Source organism: Pteronotus mesoamericanus, unplaced genomic scaffold (genome assembly GCF_021234165.1).
Source record: "Pteronotus mesoamericanus isolate MK-2021 breed Mesoamerican mustached bat unplaced genomic scaffold, CSHL_Meso_final contig_74, whole genome shotgun sequence".
NCBI lineage: Eukaryota > Metazoa > Chordata > Mammalia > Chiroptera > Mormoopidae > Pteronotus > Pteronotus mesoamericanus.
Genome location: NW_026555247.1, coordinates 16,823,144 through 16,846,659, shown reverse-complemented (window position 1 = coordinate 16,846,659; position 23,516 = coordinate 16,823,144). Strand labels below are relative to the sequence as shown.

Genomic DNA, 23,516 nt, shown 5'->3' with positions numbered 1-23,516 from the left:
GTCCCAGTTTTCCCCTCACCTACGCAGTACCCCCATTTCTTCCAGCAGTCCACCCTGGAAGTTCATGTCCATGGGTCATGCATATAAGTTCTTTAGCTTCTCCATTACCTATACTGTTCTTAACATCCCCCTGCCCATTCTGTACCTACCAATTTGTGCTTCTTAATCCCTGCACTTCCCTCCCAATTCTGTCGCTTCCCTTTCCCAGCTGATAACCTTCCATGTGATCTCCATATCTGTGATTCTATTCCTGTTCTCTTTGTTTTGCTTAGTTTATTTGGAGTTAGTTATTGATAGTTGTAAATTTGTTGCCATTTTAATTTCATTTTGATCTTTTTCTTAGATAATTTGCTTTAGCATTTCATGTAGCAATGGCTTGTGGAATATGAACTCCTTTCGTTTTACTTTGTCTGGGAAGCACTTTATCCTCCCTTCTATTCTAAATGATAACCTTGGTAGATAGAGTAATCTAGGTTATAGGCCCTTGCTTTTCATCACTTTGAATACTCCTTACCAGTCCCTTCTAGCCTGCAGAGTTTCTTGTGAGAAATCAGCTGACAATCTTATGGGAACTCCTTTGTAGGTAACTCCTTTTCTCTTGTTGCTTTTAAGATTCTCTCTCTATTTTTAACCTTTGGCATTTTAATTATGATGTGTCCTGGCGTGGTCCTCTTTGGGTCCAACTTGATTGGGACTATGTGCTTCCTGGACTTGGAGCCTGTTTCTTGCACCAAATTAGTGAAGTTTTCTTTCCTTATTTTTTCAAATAAATGTTCTATTTCTTGCTCTTCTCCTCCTGGCACTCCTATAATTTGGGTATTGTTACATTTAAAGATGTCTCAGAGATTCCTAAGCTAATCCTCTTTTTTTCCTTTAAATTATTTTTTCTTCCTGCTGTTCTGATTGAATGCTTTTTCTTTCCTTGTGTTCCAAATCATTGATTTCTCAGCTCCATGCCCTCCACTCTTGGTTCCCGGTAGATTTTTCTTTATTTCACGTAATGCAACCTTCATTTCTGCCTGGGCCTTTTTATTTGTTGTTGAAGTACCCTATGAGTTCCTGGAGCATCCCGATAACCAGTGTTTTGAACTCTGCATCTGATAAGTTGCTTGTCTCCATTTCGTTTAGTTCTTTTTCTGGAGTTTTGTTCTGTTCTTTCATTTGGGCCATATTTCTTTTCTCCTCATTTTGGCAGCCTCCCTTTGTTTGTTTCTGTGTATTAGGTAGAGCAGCCTTGACTTCCTGTCTTAGTAACATGGCCTATTATAGAAAAGTGCACCTGCGAGTTGTAGGGGGTGGCACCTTAGGTATTGCTATGGTAGGGAAACCGGTGCCACCAAACGGTGACTGTGTGGGGTAGTGCTCGGAGAGGGAAAAGTGCTGCTGACTGGCCTCTGGAGGTTTGCCCAGGAGGAATCTGTCTCCTGGCACTCAATCTGTTGCCAGTCATTTCACTTTCTCCCCATATGCCACTGCTGCCCTTCCAGCTCAATCCCCGAGGGCATGGGTCTGTGTGAGTCCTAAGTCTGTTGCAGGCCCTTAAACTTTTAGGGTGAGTCTCTTGAGAATCCTGAAGTTTCTTCTACCACCTCAGCCCCTGCTGATTTTTATGGGTACCTACATTCCTGGAGCTAGAACCCTGGGCTGGGAGGTGTGGTCTGGGGCTGGGACCTCTTGCTCCTGAGTTTTTGCTCCCTATTTGTATTCACCACATGTGGATGTGGGACTGCCCCTTCAGTGTCTCTGTTCCCCTCCACACATCTCCGCCCCTCCTACCTGTCTGGGTGAATGTGACTTCTTTAAATCCTTGGTTGTCAGACTTCCATACAGCTCAATTTTCTGACTATTCTGGGTGATGTTTGTTTTGTAGTCTAGTTGTAGTTTATGCTGTAGCTGAGGAGGCGAGGTGTGTTTCTACCTACACCTCCATCTTGACTGGAAGTCCGTCTTACTCCCTCCGTCCTTCCTTCCTTTCCATCCGTCTTTCCCTCCTTCCCTGCTTCCCCTTCTCCTTTCTTTTCCTTTGTTTTTTTTTCCTTTCTACCAAACATTGTAACAGGAGAGACTGGGGGTAAATGCAACTGTAGGACAAAGTAAATTGGTGGAGCATCAAGTCAGCACTCTGCAGAAGCCTTCTTCAGCACATAGACTCAGCGTGATCATTTAATACCCCTCATGTATTTTACCTTTGTGACTTAAATCTTTGTTGGTAACTCTTGACATCTCCCCCTGCCCCAGATTCTTTCTTGACCTTCCTCCAGTAGAGCTCTTTACTGTGTGTGTATGGTTGTATGTATATGTGCATCTTAAAATTATGTATTAGATATCTTTCCATATTGGTATATACCATATTTGAATAGCTGGTAGAGTATTGGATTGTATGGATGTAACATGATTTATTTAGTCATCTCTTTATTGATGTTATTACAAATATCATCAGTGATTTCTTTGTGCAGTTATGATAATACATTAGTAGTATAGATCCCTAGAAGTTAAATTTGCAGAGTGAAGGGACTTGTGCAGTCACAGTTTTCATGGATACTGCCAAATTACTTTTCTCCGACATTGCACTAATTTATATTTTAACTACAAATATGCGAAAGTATCTGCTGGTGATACTCTTACCCATACTCTTGCCAATTTCAGTTAGCATCATACTTTCATCTTAACCATTAGGTAAAAGGTTGATAATTGGTTTTAATTTCTTAACATTTGTGTTTCTTTGACCTTCCCATCATAGTACTTGCCCATTTTTTAAAATAGGTTATTGATTTGTGAGTACTCTAGAATGGAGGGGAGGAAACGAAAATACTTGAATTCAGTACATTGAAAATAGCAAAAATTGGGAGCATTTGAGATCTTTCTCCATGATATCTGTCTTCAGTTAGACTGAAGTAAACTCATAAAAGTACAAAAAAAGAAAAAGAAAGAAAAAATAAGTTGGAGTAGCTGTAGAACAGTTGGTCTTTCATACTGCGAAGTTGAGGTTTCTGAGAGCACTATAATTTTCCATGTGTCCCCTTTTCAGCTATGCAGGGTGAGCTTGAGACCAGACGACAAGTTTGTGGAACCAATAACTAAAGACACAGGTCTAGGCCAAAACTGATTGACATAGTAAATATGAGCAAATTCTGAATCAGCTTCTGGGCTTGATTTTCATAGGTTGATAGATGAGATTGACAATTGTTACTTTCAGTGGACCTTAGTTTAGTTGAGGAGCACTAGGTTAAATAAAGACAATTATAGCTGGGTTAAGTGCTTCATAGGGTGGTCAGGGAAAACTAGAGGAACCCATGTATCTGAGGTCTGCAGGATGGTAGGAGCTGGGAAAGCTGGAGCAGTAGAAGTCGTGGTGGGCAGGAAGCATTGTAGTATAGAGGGTGGAGACAGACTTTTTGGGTCTTTGTTTCATTATAACGAGTTAAAATGTTATCTGGAGAACAAGAAAATCTTTAAAGGAGCTAAAGCAAAGGATAGGCTGTGAAAAGTCTTAGGAATCCTGGCAGTAATACAGGAATACACCAGCTCTATCCATTTGTCACCTACCTCAGCTATTAAGCAGCAGCAGGCTGTGTTTGACTCTTTGTCCAGACTGGGACAGATAAAGTTCTTCTAAGAATTACGTGTTGATAATGTACTTTCTGTGGCAAAGACCATTACTAAGTTAAAGTAGGTCGTGCTTTACAACCACATATCCATCTATTGAACATGTTTTGTGGTCTCTTGTGATTCATTTTACCAGGGCAATAAAAGAGGCTGTCCAAAATTAGTAATACATTTTAAATAGATTTTTGTTTCAAGATAATGGCTTTTCTTCTGATTTCCTTCTATAAGACATACATTAATGCTGATTGGCATGTGTTTCTGTGTATGGGTTGTTTTTTTTTTTAATTTTTCTATTTTTTGCTGCTTCTCTCCAGTAGAAGGCTTTCCCCTGAAAGGACGACTCTTATATTTATAGGTAACACAATAACATTTTAGCTGTTTGTTGTATTTATCACTTTTGTCATCTACTGTGGTTTTAAATTTCAATCTCTATGGAAAATGGATGATTAAGTTAGATTATGATGTCTTCATTATATCAAAATGAATAGGCATATGGTCTGTACAATTTAAGAAAATAATGGCCCTACCACTTTCTGATTATGAATAACCTAGATTATGAACTGATCATGAATTAGTTAAATTAGATGTCATTTCTGTAACCTTGCTTGTTTCATATTGTTTATTTAATATCCCTCACTCTGCTTTATGAAGCCTTGTAATTGATCTTTTATTTGAATTGTTTGTGAATTATTCTTAAAAGGCTGGATTTCATATAGTGCTTACTAGTTTTAATGAAATTTTGTGCAGGAAAGAGTCATAGAGATGCGTTTTTGCACAGACATGAGGATTTCAGTGTAAAAAAATATTAGTTTGGGAATAGCAATAAAGCAAGCAATCAAGGAAAAGTAGTTTGGGTGTCTTGGTAAAATTGCAAGGAAACCGAAGGATATATCATTGACTACCGCTGCCTCTTGAGTACTGTTTTTCCCCTCACATGATTGATCTGAAACCAGAGTAATTATCCTCCTGAGTTGAAGAATAGTGACTTGCTGTTTGGTTGTAGAATGAGAAGCTAGGGTTGAACATGATAAATAAGGTTAATAGGTTTGTTGTAGTTTTCAAACTGCTTAATTGAGGTGGAGAGATAGTTTTTCCAAGTTAAGTGAGGATATTTTAAGTAGATTTTTAAATTTTTTTATTTTTCAGCCAAACCAAACAGGAAGCTTACTTTTCTCTACCTAGCCAATGATGTCATTCAGAACAGCAAAAGGAAGGGGCCGGAGTTTACAAAAGATTTTGCACCAGTTATAGTGGAGGCTTTTAAGCATGTTTCAAGGTATGATAATTGTTTTGGGTACTAGGTAATCTGTTTTAAATGCATAATATGCCCTTTTGCTAAAATTGCCTTAAGCTGTTAAAATCCCTGGAATGTATCTCTTTGAAGTTTTCATTTGAAAAGACTTACCTATAAATGGCATTTATAAATGTGTTACATACTTTCTGTGAAGGAAATTTTTTTTGAACTATTGCTAAGGTGAGCATTTGGAGTACTTGAATTACAGCTTTCTTTAAAGAGACCAAAAGCAACTGCCATATTGGAATGAACTTTGTTAAAAAAAAAAAAATGTTGAATTGAAAATTTGTGTGCTTATAAAGCTGTCAATCTGCCAGCTAATATTTCTGGATAAACTTTGTATGTTTTCTCCTCATCTTGTGATTTTAAGGTTTTCTAGTGTGAGGGTATATGTCATAAGATTATTAAATGATTTGAAAATATATTTAAAGTCATTAATATGGTGAAAAATTTGCTACAGAAAGATTCTGAGGGTAGGAGTCTACTTTGGCTTATGCCCTTTTTAAATGTTTATTTCCAAACATTATATGCAAATACTTGATAGATTACTGGATAAACATTATTGGGACAGACTATTTAATCAGTTTAAATTATAGAATTCAGTGGTGAATGATGATTTGTGTTGAATGATTTAATATGAATGTATATTCAGCATATGCCCTATAGTTTTAATTAGTCAAATTGCATGCATTTTTTAAAAAATTACACAGTGAAATATTGCAGTATATTGCAGTATTGCAGTTTCTTAAATAAATATTATTTATCCTTCAATTTAGATACCATCTTTTACCATCTCTTTGTGTGTTGGAATTTAAATCTTAAGAATTCAGTCCTAGACCCTCTTCTGGGGTCATATTCTTCACTTGCCCTCTCAATGATTTCATACAATGCGTCTACTTAGTTACTATCCACACCCTAATAATTCCCAATCTTATGCTCTAGTCGAGATGTTTTTTCTTTTAGACGTGTATGTCCAGTTGCCTATTGAATTTCTAGTTGCATGCCTCCAAACAGCTCAAACTCATTGTGTCTAATACTGAGTTCATTATGTCCTAGCTCCCTGTCAAACTGCTTCTCCGCTAGGTTTGACTTTGTCAGTGAAGGGGCAACTCCATTTATTCAGATACCCATGGGAGAAATTAGGTGTTATCTTTAACTCTCTGTGATATTGTGATTTATAATATATCATGCTCTCCTTTGTCCTTCACTCCCCTACCCCATATACTACATGTAGTTCCCTTGGTTCTTAAGATTTCTTTCTATTTCAATGACCATATTGACATTTCTGTATAATTGCAGTAGCCTCCAGTATTGTTTAATCCATTTAGGAAACTGTAGCCAGAACTGGAGAGCTGATCATAACACTCCCTTGTCTTGGAGCGGTTCTTATCAGTCGAAAAGATCAGGTCAAATGTCTTAAACCCTGCCTACCTCTTCAGACTTCTGACATTTCCACACACATAATTTATAGTCTGCAGTTTAAGCTAACCAAACCTCTTTTATTTCTTTCTGCCTTAAGGCTTTTATATATGTTGTATCTTCTTAGAATTTAATAAAATATTTATTGACTACCTATTATGTATGTGACTATTGAGGAAGGAAAGATTCTAAGTAGAGAGAATACTTGGCAGAAACAGTAAGAGAGCTGTGTGCTGGGCATGTATGAGGATCAGCAAGGATATTTGTAGGGGAGAAGATATTTAGGGATGTTGACTGAGAGGTACGCAGAAAGCAGAACATGTCCATCCTGTGGCCCAGGTTAAGGATTTTGGCTTTATTCTTAGTATGGTTGGCAGCTCTTAGAAGATTGAGAGCAGTGTGATCAGATCTACGTGGTTGAGAATACTGAGAGAGTAGACTAGAGTCTGGGAGACCAATGAGAAGACTTAAAAAATCCAGGCCAGAGATAATAGTGGCTCAGTCTACAGTTGCAGTGATGAAGGCAATAGGAAGTAGCTGGGAGTAGTCTGTTTCCCACTCCCTGTGTATCCAGTCTTTAAATCTCAGATTCAATATTGCTTCCTAAAATACCCTTCCTGGTCTCTTTAGAACTGAGCCAGGTCTGGTCTCTCTGTTACACCTTGTTCTCTTTTGTGGCACTTATAAAAAACAGCTGCTGGAAGGCTCTGTTTGTATCTCCTGTGTCAAAGATGGTGCCTTGATCAATAAATATTTGTTGAATAAATTTCAAAATCACCTATTAGAATCTTCCTTAGCCTCATGTTCAGTGCCCATTAGGTTAGGGGCATCTTCTTTGTAAACCCCTAGTAGCTAGTACTAACATGTTTGCATTTTTTGGTAATTTTTTGTTTAAGAATATGTCTGTGAACTCTTTAAGGGAAGCAAGAAGTACGTCTGCCTTCATCATTGCACCCCTGAATTGCTGGTCAGATAGTGATACTCAGTAAACATTTGGACAGCTTTTTCAGGAAATATCTGATTGTATTTAAAATCACTATTATGCTTTCAATAGCACAATGCATTTTTACCGTTATTTCTTTTTTCTTTAGTGAAACTGATGAAAGTTGTAAGAAGCACCTTGGAAGAGTGTTATCTATTTGGGAAGAAAGGTCTGTTTATGAAAATGATGTATTAGAACAACTTAAGCAAGCTTTGTGTAAGTATATAGTCTTTCTACATAATCTCTTCATAAAAATGCATTCGTTTGCCCTTGCTGGGTGGTTTAATTGGTTGGACCATCACCCCATACACCAAAAGGTCACAGGTTCAATTCCCTGTCAGGACACATATCTAGATTGTGGTACAATCCCTAGTTGGGTTGCGTGCAGGAGGCAATCAGTTGATGTCTCTCTCTGACCTTGATGTTTCTCTCTCTCTCTCAAATCAATAAATATCCTTAGGCAAGGATTAAAAAAATGTATTCTTTCATTAAAACTTAAATTTTCTTAAAATTCAGATGGTGATAAGAAGGCTAGGAAGCGAACTTATGAACAGATAAAGGTGGATGAAAATGAAAACTGTTCCTCTCTGGGATCTCCAAGTGAACCACCACAGGTAGAAGTTTTTCTCTGTTAAGGGAGTTACATTAATTACTCTTATTTCATGTGGCCACCAAGCTTTACTACTTTCAGTGTTTTACTATTGTAAATTGATTATTATTGTAGTTCTGGATACAAGAAAGAAACTACATGAATATCTCATTTTTGGATTAACAGATTGCTTATGTTTAATATGTTATGTATTACATATTAGGGCAGTCAGAAAGAGGATTTCTGATTGGTTAGTGTGATTAGGCCTGATTAGATATCCACTATTTAAATAGTTTCTTAAATAAAACACTATATAAGACTGTTCTATGACGTAAGTACACTGAAAATTCCATTCCTAGAGGTGACACTGCCCTTTTAAGTATTTTTGCTTTAAAACATGTAAAAATGAGTGTTAAAGAAACAAGTATGTATTTATAGAGCTCTGTGTGACTATAATAGGGCCATATAGTTCCATGGTAAGAAAGATGGATTAGAATTGTTAACAATATTCCATGTCCTTCCAGGTTGGTATAGCATAGCATTCATTCCTTACCCATTAGATGATTCCAGAAAGACATTTTTAACTTTTAATTATGTGGGCATTGAGTCTTAAAGCTTCCTCCTTCTATGTTTCAAACATATAGGAGAGACAGATAAAATTTTAAAGGAGAAAATGAAGACATAGCCATACTGTTAAAACAAGGTAATTATCATGGTGGGCTAGAGTTGTTACTGAAACGTAACTCAGTTTGTGAGCTAGAGTCTTGTTCCTGCTGAGCTTTGATCTTAAAGCAGGCGCATTGCCAGAAATTAGTATCCCAGAGGATAACAAGAACTCACAGTGCTCCATGGTATTGGAGGACTGGACCCGAACTTCTGCATAAAACCAGAGGCTGAGTAGAGCTCTTTCCCCATGATGGGGGCTTGGAAAAAAGGTACAATCAATTACTTCCTAGAACTATGGATTAATATCAGTGTTAGTACTAGGGAGGCAGAAAGAATTCAACCAAGGTGCTCCACTAGAACTGGAGCCAAGTTACCTGTCGATTGAATGACAGGAAAGCCAAAGCTCATGTGGTCACCGTGGATAAGAGCTTAACAGAAGAGTTGTAAGAACAGCCAAATACTAAGGTTTATATTTCTTTCCATTGGGAATAAGACAGACTCACTTTGTTTTAAGAGCTTTTTTTAATTACATGAACAGGTAGTGTATCCGAGTTCTAGATATAGGGCCTGATCCTCTCCTACTCTCACTGATGAAAGAGTAACCTTAGTTATACTTCTTAGGAGTATCTCTGTGTAACCCTCTGACTCTTCTACAGTACTTGCATAAATTTTTTGTTTTATATTGACCACTTTCAAATTACTTGTACTGTTAAGTGCTCAGTGGTTCAGTTTTGTGGTCACCATTTTATTTATGTCATTCTTTATAAGAATGACTCAAATTTTTCTTTGTAGGATCCAGTCAAACTCATTTCATTCTCTTCTATTAGAAAGTCCAGGCTAGTGTTGTTTCAGACAACTTTGCTTTCTTATCTTATCCTTGACCCAGCATTGGGAACTTAGAATTAACTCATGTAGGAATGTGAAGATGTGATGGAAATTAGTTGTGGTTAAAGCATGAATGCATGGTCAAGACCATAAAGCAGCCTTCTCCAGAAAGTTTTAGAACTTTCTAAGACTGATGAAAAAATGTGTGTGTGTGTGTGTGTGTGTGTGTGTGTGAGAGAGAGAGAGAGAGAGAGAGAGAGAGAGAGAGAGAGAGAGAGAATTGGGGCATGGTGAGAAACAAGCTTCCTGGTAGTTGTCATTGCTTTTAAGCTCATTTTAATTGTAGAAGGGGAATATATCTTACAATGAAATTTTTTTTTAACATTGGAACTTGAAACATATAGTAATGAATTCAAAGTCCACTTGGGATAGCATATTTCTTACTGGATTCCAATCATTCTTCTGATGTTTAATCACTTACTATTTGCTAGACCCCAGTGACAGCATTTTTTGTAAGGGAATAGCTTAAAGAAAAATCAGTAACTGGCATCAATATCATCTTAATATTTATATAAAACCAGTAATTTCCTATGTTTTTCTAGTATGTGCATAATTACCTAGTGACCCAGGATTTAGTTTTAGCAACTGAGAAAAAAAGAAAAGAAAGTATGTGGGATAGAATAGAGACTAGTAAAAATAAAATTTAGTCATTTTTCTTTGGAATAAGTGTATAGATATTATGAATTGTGAAATCACCAGCAGAGATTTGCCCTTCTCTCCTAATTATAGCTGGTATGTGAAACTGTGCACCTAAAATATCCTAATAAAATAATTGTTATACTGGTTAAGTATTATATAAGTTACCAGATATGTGGAATTTTGTAATATTTTAATGATCTTATTAACAAACTACAGAATAGTTGAAGGCACCTTGTTTAATTAAACATATTCCAGAACTACATTTTTCTTATGCTTTAATTATATCATTTAGAAATGGAGTCTAGGAGACTCCTATGTTGTGATAGAAGATGATTTGTATCCCCCTTTCCCAATATTCAATTTCATACTAAAAAATTCTTCTCATGTACAATGAAAATATAATGAATGTATCAAACATAAAACTTGTATTCTCCAGGTTTAAGTTATAGCCTGCCTTCCCTTTTACCACTGTGTGTATTTGACATGTAAACTAGTCACATCAATTTAATAGTGAGATAATTATTTTTACACTGTCTCCACCATTGGAATATGAGTTCCTCATGGCTAAGGGCCACATCTCTGTTGTATATTTCCAGTACCTACCATAGTGTAGTTGCTTTTTTTTAGTATATGAGAGAAATGGAGTGTCATCTAAAGCAGTTTATATTTGAAACTTTTAACTAGTAAGTATAGCTCATAAGGATTCAGAAATATGAGATAAATTTTGTCTTCTGTGTTTGTTTAAGCATTATTAATTTTGGTTCTAATGTTGTACAACTTTTTAGACTCTAGATCTCGTTAGAGCATTACAAGATCTAGAAAATGCTGCTTCAGGTGATGCAGCAGTTCATCAGAGGATAGCTTCTTTACCTGTTGAAGTCCAAGAAGTATCTCTACTAGATAAGATAACAGGTAAGATGTCCTAAATGTGATCTGAGTTTTGGGGGGAGTTGGGGTGATGGAACAGTATATGACATTGTTTTTGTTTTGTAATAATTTTATTTTGTGCTTTTCTTAGATAAAGAATCTGGAGAAAGGCTTTCTAAAATGGTAGAGGATGCTTGCATGTTGCTGGCAGATTACAATGGCAGATTGGCGGCTGAAATAGATGATAGGAAGCAGCTCACTCGAATGTTAGCAGATTTTCTTCGTTGTCAAAAGGAGGCCCTTGCAGAGAAAGAGCATAAATTGGAAGTGCGTAACCTTTTCCTTATTTAGTGTTTATTATTTTTTTTGGTAGGAATTTTTAAATATCTTGATGTTCCTGCACATTTTGCTTTTTTTTTGACATAGACCTTTTTTTAGACAGTGGCCCAGGTAAGCTCTGCTTGCGTTGATGAGTTTCTTTCTACTTGAATCAAATCAACCTGCCTAAGTAAATTTAGAGATTTTAATTAGCAGAATTGGTTGCATTTAAAAATTACTCATGAGATTCCAGTTGTAATAATTTACCTTATGAGTTTATATCCTTATTTGCAAGAACAAAAAATAATGGGAAAATAGCCGTTGTTATAAAGTGTGGTGTCATGTACAGTGAATTATGGTTGGATGTATTTAATTCCTGTTCTGAGTCATTGCAGTCTTTTAGGTATAAAATTAAGAAATAAGACTTTGTGGCATACACTTTGTTGTGGGTATGCTAGTTCTCAAAATCTCAGTTCTTTAACATCAGTTTTGCTCAGGAAGGTAATCTTCAGGTTACTCTGTTCCATCCCTGGTTCAGATGTTTTAACATATTCCCCACCCTCTCCTGGCTTATGCACACCCTTAGGTAGAAAGTCATTACTTCTTTAAATTGAATGGTGATTGATACTGTTGATGAGAAGCCTGGAGGTGCAGCAGTAAAAAAAAAAAAAAAAAAATTTGAGCAGGGTAGCCATTGTCAGAAGTGGATGAGTCAGATTTAATTTTATAAAGGAATTTTTCATCTGACTCGTTCTTGTTTAAATTATTTACTCTCTAGCAATGTCTTATTCTAATAATACGTAGGAGAATTTCTAATTTGTCTGGATTCCTTTATTTAGAGCTCATCCTCTGCAAATTTGTAGTTAAGTTATGATACTACCTCTATTAAATTGCTTTTATTTATTAGTGCCCCCCCCGGAGGGGGGGTTGTCAAGACCATATGTGTATAATTCAAGCATTTTATAGGGTTTGGTTCTTGTTTCAGGATACTGTAATTGTGCCAAAGATGGTTGCCATTTCTACATGTGAGAGCATTCTACTTGATGACTTACTAGCAGCAGCTCTCTCACCCCCCAATTTCTTAGCTCTTAATTTAACATTACCCCTTTTCAATTTGTTCTTTCTCTGTTGACATATACACTCTTAGAACATAGTCGACACCATGCTCTTCCTTTAGAGAATTTGTCCAGTTCTCCAGAGAAAGGAAAGGGGAATTTTTTAAAACCATACTTTGGATAGTTAACTTACCAGTTTTTCATCTTGTAATGGAACTTCAACCTTAAACATATTGTTACTTTTTTATTGTAAGCAGGATTAAGGGTAAGTCATGTCATGCAATTTTTGTCTTCAGTCTTTTGGTTGGTTTCTTTAACTTCTGTTGAGCTTCTGTTGCAGGTGTTGGACATGGCCTGTCTTCTAACGATGTCATCATCATTAGCATTTTCTTCCTGCTAAAAATAAATATCAAACTCCAAAGCCTGTATTGTCTCATGTTTTTGAAACTTGAAGAGAGGACTAAATCTTTGTTATTCTGCTTTATACTGCTTTCTCACTTAAGTTGGTTATTTATCACTGGTTACAAAATAGAATTTATGTTTGAAATGTAAATGTGGAAAATAGAACAGATACTGCCCCCTATCCTCTATTTCCAGTGTGTGATGAAGCTGATGATAATAACAGTAACATTTATCATGTATATCAGGTACTATTCTAAGCACTCCACATATATCAATTCATTTAATCCTATATAGCAGGAAGTATTATTATCCCCATTTTACAGGTAAGGAAACTGAAGCACAGGGATATTAAATAGCTTGTCCAAGCTCACAAAGAGGTAGTGAATTGTCTAGAACCCAGGGAATCAGCCAACAAAAAGACATATTTACTTTTAATTTTTACCTAAAAAAATGTAAAATTATAGCAAAACCAAGTCCCACCTCTGCAACTGTTTCTGCTTCTTTGAACTTCCGCAGTGGTAATCACTGTCATGAAATAAAGTCTTCTAGGCACTTTTTGTTTTGTTTTGTTTTTCAGCATGAAATTTTATATTCCAAAGAAACCATGGGATGTCCTTCCTACAGCCCGCAGGGTGTATGCAGCCCAGGATGGCTGTGAATGCAGCCCAACACAAAATCATAAATGTATTTGAAACATTATGAGATTTTTGTGTGTGTGTGATTACATGTCGCAGTGTATTTAGTGCGTGGCCCAAGATAGTCTTCTTTTTCCAGTGTGGCCCAGGGACACCGAAAGGTTGGACACCCATGAATAATGTTAAACATTTTTTGCAAGTAAAGAAATGTTTAGGTTTTTAATAAACCAGGAGGTTATTCCACAGAACTCTTTGTAAATTATCATTTATAGTTGATTCCTTGTCATAAGATAGGAAAATTATTTGAGATATTTAGACATTTTTGGTACTAAGTAGATAACATCACTTTAAAGTTGAAACTGAGAGGTCAAGATTTATATTTACCAAAAGAGCTGTGATTCGCCAGATAGTGATGTGTCATTAATTGTTCTTCTTTTTTAATGGACATTAATCTAAAGTGGAACTTCAGGAATTGGCTTTATCATATTCAGGAGGCCATTAGTGAAGCATTTGTTAAGAATGAAAACAAGTGTTTTTTTTAATTTTAGAAATTATGAATTATTTTGGAAACTTATGTCTAACTGTAGCTGGCTATTAAGTAGATAGCTTAGACTATTGATTAATTCATAGATTGCTATGGGAATCATTTCACCATTCAGAAGTTGTATTATTGCATAATCACTTAGCATTATTTTGAAGGCATTCATGGATAGGGCACTTATAATAACACTTTGATTTTTGTATTTTTGGAGAGGAGGCAGTATAGAGATCAGAAATTCTTTCATATTTAATAAGATAATGTTTTTACTTAATTTTGAATATGTTTTTTCATGATGTAGTTGGTATAAGGAAGCATGCTTTTAGAAAATCTCAATGCATCACGTAGTACAGTTATCTAGTTTAAATTGCTAGGCTTCTGTAGAAAATTGCAAATCATAGTTTGATGGCTCTTAAAAGGAATAATCACCAGTTCCAAGTTCTAGAAGTAAGGATGGGAAAGCTGTGAGAGAGGAGAGAGGACCGTGTTTATCTTTCACAGTTTTACATCAGTATATTCAGATTTAACCCATTAAAATAAAATGAGGGCGTAGTATTTATTGTATGAATGTTGTTTGTTTAGTTTCTTTCCCTCTTCTCATGGTGTCAGATTGCATATCCTGAGTTGCTATTTTTAGTTTGTGCATTATATGTCGTATGGAAACAACATCCTGGTGACAACAGGTTTGTATAGTTGTGGAAGAGTATCTGCAAGCTTGATTCTTAGGAGTAGAATAGAATAGCGAGGTCAAAGGGAATGTATGTTTCCAGTGTTGATAGTGTACTCAAGCTCTCCAAAAGTTATGCCTTTTTAAATTCCTTAAAGTATGAGTGCGTCTTTTCCTTTACATCCTTGTCCACTCTGAATTTCAATGATCTTAAAAAATTTTTCTGTTTTGATAGGCTTACATTTTTTTGTTCATTTTGATCTTTTATTTTTTTCCTCTTTATTTTTTATTGTTGACACTAATACATATGTCCCCATGTCACCCCTTTGCCTGACACCGCCCCCCCCCCTCCGCAATCCGCCTGGCCATCACCACACTGTTGTCTGTATGAGTTATGTGTATGTGTTCTTTGGCTAATCCCTTCATCTTCTTTTTTCCAGTCCCATTTTGATCATCTTTTTAAAAATATTTTTTAGCCATTTTATTTGTGCTGTGAATTTCCTATATTCTTTGAATACTTTTCTGTTTAGTTCTGAGTTTGTGTATTAATATTTGCCTCTGCTCTTATAGATTCTGGATATAATTAAGATGGCTTTCTCAATTCATAACTGTAAAAGTACTATGCTAGTTTTTGTAGTTTTTGTCCCAATAATTCTATTTCTTAGGTTTTTTCTTCCTACTATATATAATGTTGGGATATAATTAATTATTTCAAACTGATAGTCTGTATCCCCTCATCATTTAATGATTAATGACTCAGTTTGTCTTTTACTGTGTTGTGAAATACCACTTATGTTATACTTAATTCCTATATATGTGTGGAACTCTAGTCCCTCTTCTGCTCTGCTGATTTATTTTTCTTATGCATCTTTAAATATACATTAGACTTTTGTTTGTATTTTTGGTATTGTTTGTAGTATAATTTTACTTAATCATGATTCCGTATATGAATTTTATTTTCTTCCCACTTATTTTATACATATTTGCCTATATAATATTTTAAATGATAACTTGCTAAGTAGACATTTTTTATTAAATTATTTTTCAATTCCAGTTGACAGTTAAGTAGACTTAATAACTTATATGGCCTTTATGCTGTTTTTGGACATACTGTTTACTTTTGTTGTCTGTCCCTCTATCTGCTAGACAATATTTTCCAGTTTTTGGAAGTTTGATTACTTTTATAAAGCTTTGTTTTTCAATATTTAATTTCCATTTTTTTAAAAGCTTAAGATAAATTTTGTTTTGCCTGAGATATTTAAGGGTTAGAAATTTCTGATGTCATACTCTTAATACAGGAAATAAGAATGTTTTAGTTTATATAGCACTGAAAATGCAAATTTAACAATCCGTTGCACCCTGGCTGGGTGGCTTAATTGGTTGGAATGTAGTCCCATACACCAGAAAGGTTGCAGGTTCCATTCCTGATGCGGGCACATACCTAGGTTGTGGTTCATTCCCTGGCTGGAGTGCCTATGGGAGGGCAACTGATTGATGTTCCCTCTCACCTCTCTTTCTAGTCTCTCATTTTTCTCCCTCCCAACCTCTCTGCACTCACTCCCTCACTCCCGCCCTCCTGTCCCCCTTCCTCTCTCTAAAATCAATAAATAGATCTTTAGGTAAGGATTTTTTTAAAAATCTATTACATGCAGCTTTTTGATGGTTGTTGATTTATCACTTTATCAATATTATTCAAGGGCATAGTGGTAAGAATATGGGGAATTGATTATGGAGTCTTTCATCTGTGATTCAGTTATTTCTTTGTATTTTACTGTTTTTTCCATTGAAATCATTGATTAAATTTAGAAATAATTTAAGAACGTGGGACTTGGTGGATTTTTCAAAGAAAACAAATGTTACTAACATTAATGGTTCCTTATATTATTTTTTGATATCTAAATATTATTACATCTAAAATTTTTAGTGATTGATTTGAATTTTGAAGAATTATGTAATCTTAATTTTTTAAAATTATTTTTATCATGGGAAGAAAGCAACATAAGTAAAAGGTTTATTAGCACTATGTATAGTTCCATGTGTCATTTTGTATACTTTCCTGTTTATGTAATTTATTATGCTCATCTTATATCGCTGTTTTCCTTTTTAATGTATGGTCATATCATAATTTGGTGTACATTCTTTATGATCAAGTGTTTCCATTGCTCTGATACTGTAAACAGTATTACATTCAATAGCTCTTCAGTTAACTCCTTACTCATATACGAGTCTATCTCCTATGATAAATTCCTAAAGATGAAATTGCTGATTTGTGTTAAAGACTCAATAATGTTACCAATCTCACTTTCATTAAGATTGTACCAGATCATTGTTTTTGATGATTCCCAAATACCATTATCTATAGGTGTTCTCTCTTCTGTGCCATTTATTTTATCCAGAGGAAATACTTCAGATTTGCTGGGTAGATGACAAAAGGCATCTGTCTGTTCTCAGAGCAGTACCTTACCTCTCATTTCTGTGTTTAAATTTCCAGATGCAGATCCTTGGCTTGGTTTCTTATCCTCCATCTTTTGGATCTGTAGAATAAGAGTTTTAATAGACTGATACAAAGATTTTTCAATTGACCCTTATTGTCAGCCTTACGACTCACCATTACATTTCAGGGAGCTTTGGTACCTCAAAATCATAAGCCTATGCACCTATCCAAAGTTCCTCAGGGTGAATTATATTATTTTTAGTCATTACACCTTCTTTCAGTTTTTTCCATCTTCACTTTCAAAAGTTTCTTGACATCTTTGTACCATGATCCCTCTTCTCCATCCTTGTGGGTTTCTACATATTGATTTATTAATTTAGTGACATTTTTGGAGGGAGCTGAAAAAAGCATGAGTTCAATTTGTTATATAAATGGAAGTCATTTTGTGTTTTATTAAATAAAACTACAGTTGACTCTCAAAAAACATGGATTTGAATCATGTGCATCCCCTTACAGGACTTGGCGGGGGGTTGGGGGCAGCAGGTCGAAAGTTATATTCCTATTTTTGACTGCGTGAGCTGTCAGCACCATCCATGCCCATGTTGTTGAAGTGTCAGCTGTATAATATGTGTCTTTCATAACTCTGCCAAACTGCCCTAAGTGGTTGTCGTACGTTGCCTGGATATTAACAGCTAATCTTCCTATTCACTCTCAACTTTCTACATCACTGCAACCAGATTGATCGTTTAAGAAGAAATCAGGTCTCATCTTACCCCTGTTTAAAACCCTTCAGTGTTTCCCATTACACTTTTGGATCTTCCTTTAAATTCAGTATCCGTATATGGTCTGCGAGATCACGGGTCATGATTCTTCATTTAACCTCATCTTGTGTAGTCTCACAGGCATCCATTTTGCTTTTCAAGCAGATGAAGCATGTTCGCACATCAGGGTTTTTCTTTGCAGATGGTTAACAGAATGGCTGTTATGCTTTGTACTCATCTTCACTGGTTCCTTTTTCATTCAGTTTTATGTTCCCTTTTCACCTCTTCCTAATCCTGCTTTTATTCATTTGGTCAGTATAGCCTTTCACCTTCCCCCTTTTTCCTCCCACTATATTACATTATCATTTTGGTTTTTATTTTTCTTTCACGGTACTTATACTATTTAAAAATTTTAACATTTATATGCTTAGCATCTGTACTTATCACTAGAATGTGAGCTCTGTGAGAGGAAGAACTTTGTTTTTCACCTGCTGGGTCATACAGTAATTCTATTTTCAATTTTTAAAGAAACTGCCATGTTGTGCCATACCATCCATAGCAGCTGTACTATTTTACATTCCCTACAATGCACAGGGTTTCAGTTTCTCCACATCCTTGCCAAAACTCGGTATTTCTATTTATATATATTTATATGTGTGCACATGCACACATTCAAACATTGGGGGAATGTGGAAAATACCAAGTCCAGAATAAAAGAATAAAATCACTACCTACTATTAATATTGAAAATATGTAATTTGAAATAATAGTGTCTTTGAGTTCCTCTCTTTCCTTCCTCTTCACATGTTTTCTTAATAGAATGTTGAACCATTTTTCTTATTAATTGTCTGCTTGCCATTCATGTATCATTTATCATTAAGAAATTCACTTGAAAAACTATTCCAGTCAACTATATCAAAATAAAGGACAGATATACAGATCATAAAATGTAACAAAAGTAGTGCAAGTCTTTGCATGTCTGAAAATGGCTTTCATTTCTGCTCACCCATGGACAACCCCCCCCCTTTTTTTGGGAGTATTTATTGTATTTTTTTTCTTTCTTTTTCCATAGTAAGTTAACACTTTGGCACATATCTAGGATATTGGTCTTACTAAGTTTGCTTGATATTTGATACGCCCTTTTATTGGGAGGACCTAAGTTGCCCTTTATTTTTGTTTCTTAGTTTTTTTAATAGTTTCTGCTTAAATTTTTATTTTATTTATATATATATATAGACTTTTCTGTTTCTACTCCATGTTACTCATCTTTTTCTCATCATTTTTTTCTCATTTCTATTTTCCTGTAATACTTCCCATGGACTTTTGTCGTTGCTGCTGTTGCACTTTTTTTTTTTTTTTAATAGGATTGTCTGGTGTTGGGAGTGGGGATTGTTTTGTCAGATTTATATGGGTCTAGTTGAAAAAAAGGACTTGTTAAACAGATTTTATACTTGGCCAGTTCACAGATTCTACAATTCCAGGGCCAGTCGAGAGGGAGTAAGAGTGAGAAGATGTTAATGCTAGAGCTTTGTGAGTTTGCTGAGTCTACTCAGACCTGATTGGAACCTTGCCTCTAGATTACCAGCACACCAGTCAAACCATTCAGTACCCCTGCAGTTATTGTGGTTGCTGGACCTTCCCCGTGCTGTTGGGGGTCCAGCAGGCACAGGTGGCCTTGTTACAGTGGCTTATGGGAGAATTGGCAGTATACATGTCCGTAATGAATGTAAAATAGTCATGCCTACAAAGCTTGGTGAAGTGTACAGAAGTGCTTACACCTATTTAATGTTTAATTAGCTACTCTGCTTTTTATAAACCTTAGTATGTGTTTGTTTGTTGGTTAGCTTCTTAGGTTTTTTTATTGCTGGCAATGAGGGTTCAAAGCATTTTCAATTCCAACTTTTATTTTTCCTAATCAGTGAGCTTAGGAATTATGTGAGTAAATATTTGAAAGTATATGTTTGATGAAAGTATGGGCTCTGAGGAAGGATCTAAGGATCTTTTCAGTAAGAGAACTACAAGTAAAATAGGAGTCTGTATAGTTTTTATTCTTTAATGCATACTACAGAGAACATCTTTCTGACAGTGTAGCATTGGCTTTTTTTTTGTTTGTTTTTTTCTAATGTTAATGTTGGGAGTATTTCAACCCTTTTTTCCCCCTAAACACCAGTCATTCTTGGATTTGTTCATCAACTTTTTATATAATTAAATTTTTAAATATATATTTTGATGATCTCATTTGGTCAGTGTTTCAGCCTGTAGAGTTTTTTAAAGACTTGTCGCTTCCTGGTGCACTCTCCCTGTCAGGAGCACACCCTCGCCTTTATTCCTTCTCAGGTGTGCGTCTCCTAAAGGGCCCCCACAAGACGTGCAGCCGGGGGAGCAGTGGACAGCAGCAGCGTGTCCTCAACTGACCCCCGAATCTGTCTCCGAGAACCCCTTTTCTCTAACGTCTCAGTGGCCAAAGCAGCCCTGCCTAGGCTCTTGCTGGTTCTTGTGTCTTAAGCCCCTCCTTTTTTCACTGTCCCCAGCTTTAATAAATGTACTCTCAAAAAAAAAAAGTTGTCATTTCTTGTTTTGGTTCTCTTGGTTTTGTGTCTTCCTCAAATTTCTTAAGGATATATTCTAAGTTATAGATAAAAATATTTTTTTATGTGTTGAAGAGATAAGGCCAGAAACAGACCTGTGGTTAGAAAATTTTGTTGGTTGACTTTAGTCTTAGATCAGCAAAGACTTGGAGGAACAGCTTGCCTTTGTGGTGAGGAATGGGGGCTCTGACCCTGGGTTGCCTGAATGGAAATTCTGGCACCATTTAACTTCCTCAGTGACATGAGGCAAAGTAAGTCCTGAAGTTCCAGCCCAAAAAAGACTTGAAGGTTTTCCAACCAGCTTATGTCTGTCTGATCATTTAAGCAGTGAAGAGTATAAGATGCCTGCAGTATTTTAATATCTATAGTTGTCTCACAAAGAAAGTGTCTATATTCTTGGCATCTCCATGATTGCGCCTGGATTCCTAAGTTCTTTTAAAGAATATGTTAATCATTTCTTTTTGAGATTCTGACTTATTTGCATCAGGCCCATTTTTCTGTTATTTGTGGAACCTACCCCTTCGAGATTAGGTAGAGTATTTGCTGGTGTTCACCCTATTGATAGTTCTTCATGATTTCTTGGAAGTAATTGTCTCAGAGGTCAAGTTAGTCTAAAGTGTTTCCTACCTATACCCTCGGTCCTGGAATGTAATGGATTATGTTAAAGAGACTTGGATTTTATTAAAGTGTGGTATTCACATTATTCCTGGCCTGATTGAGATTTTTCACTATTCTGTAGAGAAAACAAAAGCAGAATAGGTTCCTACCTTAGATACTTTCTCAGTCTTTCTACCCTTGACTTCCATTTAAGGTATTAGACTAAGTGGCAGTTTTTCCCTCCTTTTCGAACCTACAGAAAATATAATGTATACTAAAATATAATAAATATTGGAAACCTAGTATAGTCTGTGTCATCGTGTAATAAAGTATATAAAGATTTATGTTACACATTTGTTGCATAAATATATAAAAATAGATATAACAAAGATGGGATAAGAAGAGGGGATGAAATGGGAAGAGAGGAAATGGAGAGACATGAGGGGCTGGGGTGAAGCGCAGAGATACAGAGCCGCACTGTTCAGTAGGCGGCCACCGGCCACATGTACTGTTTAAGTTAATTAAAATTGAATAAAATTTAAATTCTTAGCAATAGCTACATTTCAAATGTTCAGTAGTCACATGTGGCTCTTGGCTGCTGTGTTGGGTAGTACAGATATAGGACATTACTATTGTCACAGTACTATTCATAATGATTGATAAAGACTGCTTAAAAGATAGGTACAGATACATAGGAAATGAAATTATATTTACTATATAAGAGATGTGTAATTGCTCTAATAAGAGAAAGAATGCTACCCAGCCCTCCACCCGCCCTGCACCATGGCTGTATTCTTAGACAACGGATTGCTGACAAATGAAAGAAATCCCATCCTGGCATGTTACCTTCCTTAAGGTGGCGGCATTTACGCAAATGCTCTGTGCCCACAAGTGGAACACCTTGAAGCAGGAGGCTGGAACAACACACAATGACTAAGGGTACAGCAGTAGAAAATGGGTTAACTCCTGTGCATTCCTCCCTCTTGGGCCAGGTAGCAGTGATGAGGAGTCTCTATATGAGTCTGGGAGCAGAGGAAATCTGCAATGTCCCCTCCAGGCTGGTGAGGCCCAGCACTGATGAGGATCATCTGTATCTGGAAACCAGTTGCTGGTATAATCTAAGTTGGATCTTGTCCACACAAGCAGGTAGTACATACAGCAGTCAGTAGTTACATACAGTTAACATCATTGAGATCACTGGATTTTCAGAAAGGTAACAGTTAAGATAGACTCAGAGGGAAGAACTTGTCCCTAGGAAATAGTCCATAGAAAAAAATAGCAAAGTAATGTAAACTATTGAAAAAATATCCAGGATACCTGGAGATTTCACCCCTAATTAGTATCCATGAAAAAACAGTGTACTCAGAAAAGCTTTGTATTTTCATTCTTTTGTATTTTCATTCTCTTCAATAACAGTTTACATTTGATACTATTTTGTATTAGTTTCAGGTTTACAGCTCTATACTTTCTAATTATTTTCTTTTATCTTCACCGGAGGACATGCTTATTGATTTTAGAGGGAGGGAGAGAAATGCTTATTGGTTCCCTCCCATACACGCCCTGACCAGAGACAACCCACAACCTAGGTATGTGGCCTGACTGGGAATAGAACCGGTGATCTTTTGGTTTCCAGGAAGATTCTCCAACCGAGTGAGTCACACTGGCCAGGGCTTTTATTTTGATGAACAAAGGAATGTCAGGAGTTCTGGGCAATAAGCAAAGAAGCAGTATAAGCATGGCGTCAAAGCCATAATGGCTGTATAATGAGAACAGATGAGGTACTTTGTGAAATTTTGGAAAACTGAAAGTGTGCCGATGAAGTTCAAACAATATAGTAAGTCAGTGCTCCATCTTTGCATATGATGCATTTCTAAAACAATGAGAAATTATACTAAATTATAGCAACAAAATTATATATGGAACAGTTTTTCCCCAGAGAGATCTTACTTACAAAATTCCATACTGTAGTTGTGTTTTTAAAGCTCTTCTGTATTTTTTGAGATGTAAAATTAATAAGGACATAATCTAATGATTAACTATAAACAATGTAATTTTTAAATAATATCATTCTGTCCTGGTCGGTGTGGTTCAGTGGATTGAGCGCTGGCCTGTGAACCGAAGAGCCACTGGTCTGATTCACGCCTGGGTTGTGGGCCAGGTCCCCAACGGGGGGCACATGAGAGGCGACCACACATTGATGCTGCTTCCTCCCTTCCCCTCTGTCTAAAAATAATTGAAATCTTTTAAAAATATAACATCATTCTCTTGGAATAATGTTTAGTAGGAACAGCTGATCTTCAAGATGGGGGAAGAAAGATTGAGTTTTTAGTGAATTGAACTGGAGATTGGAATGCTAATTTTGGTGGCAGCCCTGTCAACTCAATCTGCCAAGCAAAAGATGTGTAACAATTTGCTATCTTGGTTTTATTCTTTTTTTCATGAAAAGAAACAATATCCCCATATTTGGATTGGTGAATTTCTTTTTGCATTTAGATTACTGGAATTTTTTGATGCTGAATCCCAGTTTAGAGTTACAGTCTGTTCTCATTTTTCTTTAGTAGGGAACATACAGTC

At 36.0% G+C, this 23,516-nt stretch overlaps 1 protein-coding gene across 3 annotated transcripts in view; it reads left to right on the top strand.

Moving 5' to 3' along the window:
- RPRD1A (regulation of nuclear pre-mRNA domain containing 1A) overlaps nt 1–23,516 on the top strand; it is a 61,763-nt gene that overhangs the window by 22,798 nt on the left and 15,449 nt on the right. For 2 of the 3 annotated variants that reach the window (XM_054583537.1, XM_054583536.1), the window contains exons 2-6: nt 4,753–4,882; nt 7,411–7,517; nt 7,818–7,915; nt 10,866–10,992; nt 11,099–11,274. In XM_054583537.1, coding sequence (XP_054439512.1) covers nt 4,753–4,882; nt 7,411–7,517; nt 7,818–7,915; nt 10,866–10,992; nt 11,099–11,274 — 638 coding nt within the window. Of the gene's footprint in view, nt 1–4,752; nt 4,883–7,410; nt 7,518–7,817; nt 7,916–10,865; nt 10,993–11,098; nt 11,279–12,660; nt 13,121–23,516 lie in introns of those variants that run through there. The other variant, XM_054583538.1, reaches the window with a different exon arrangement.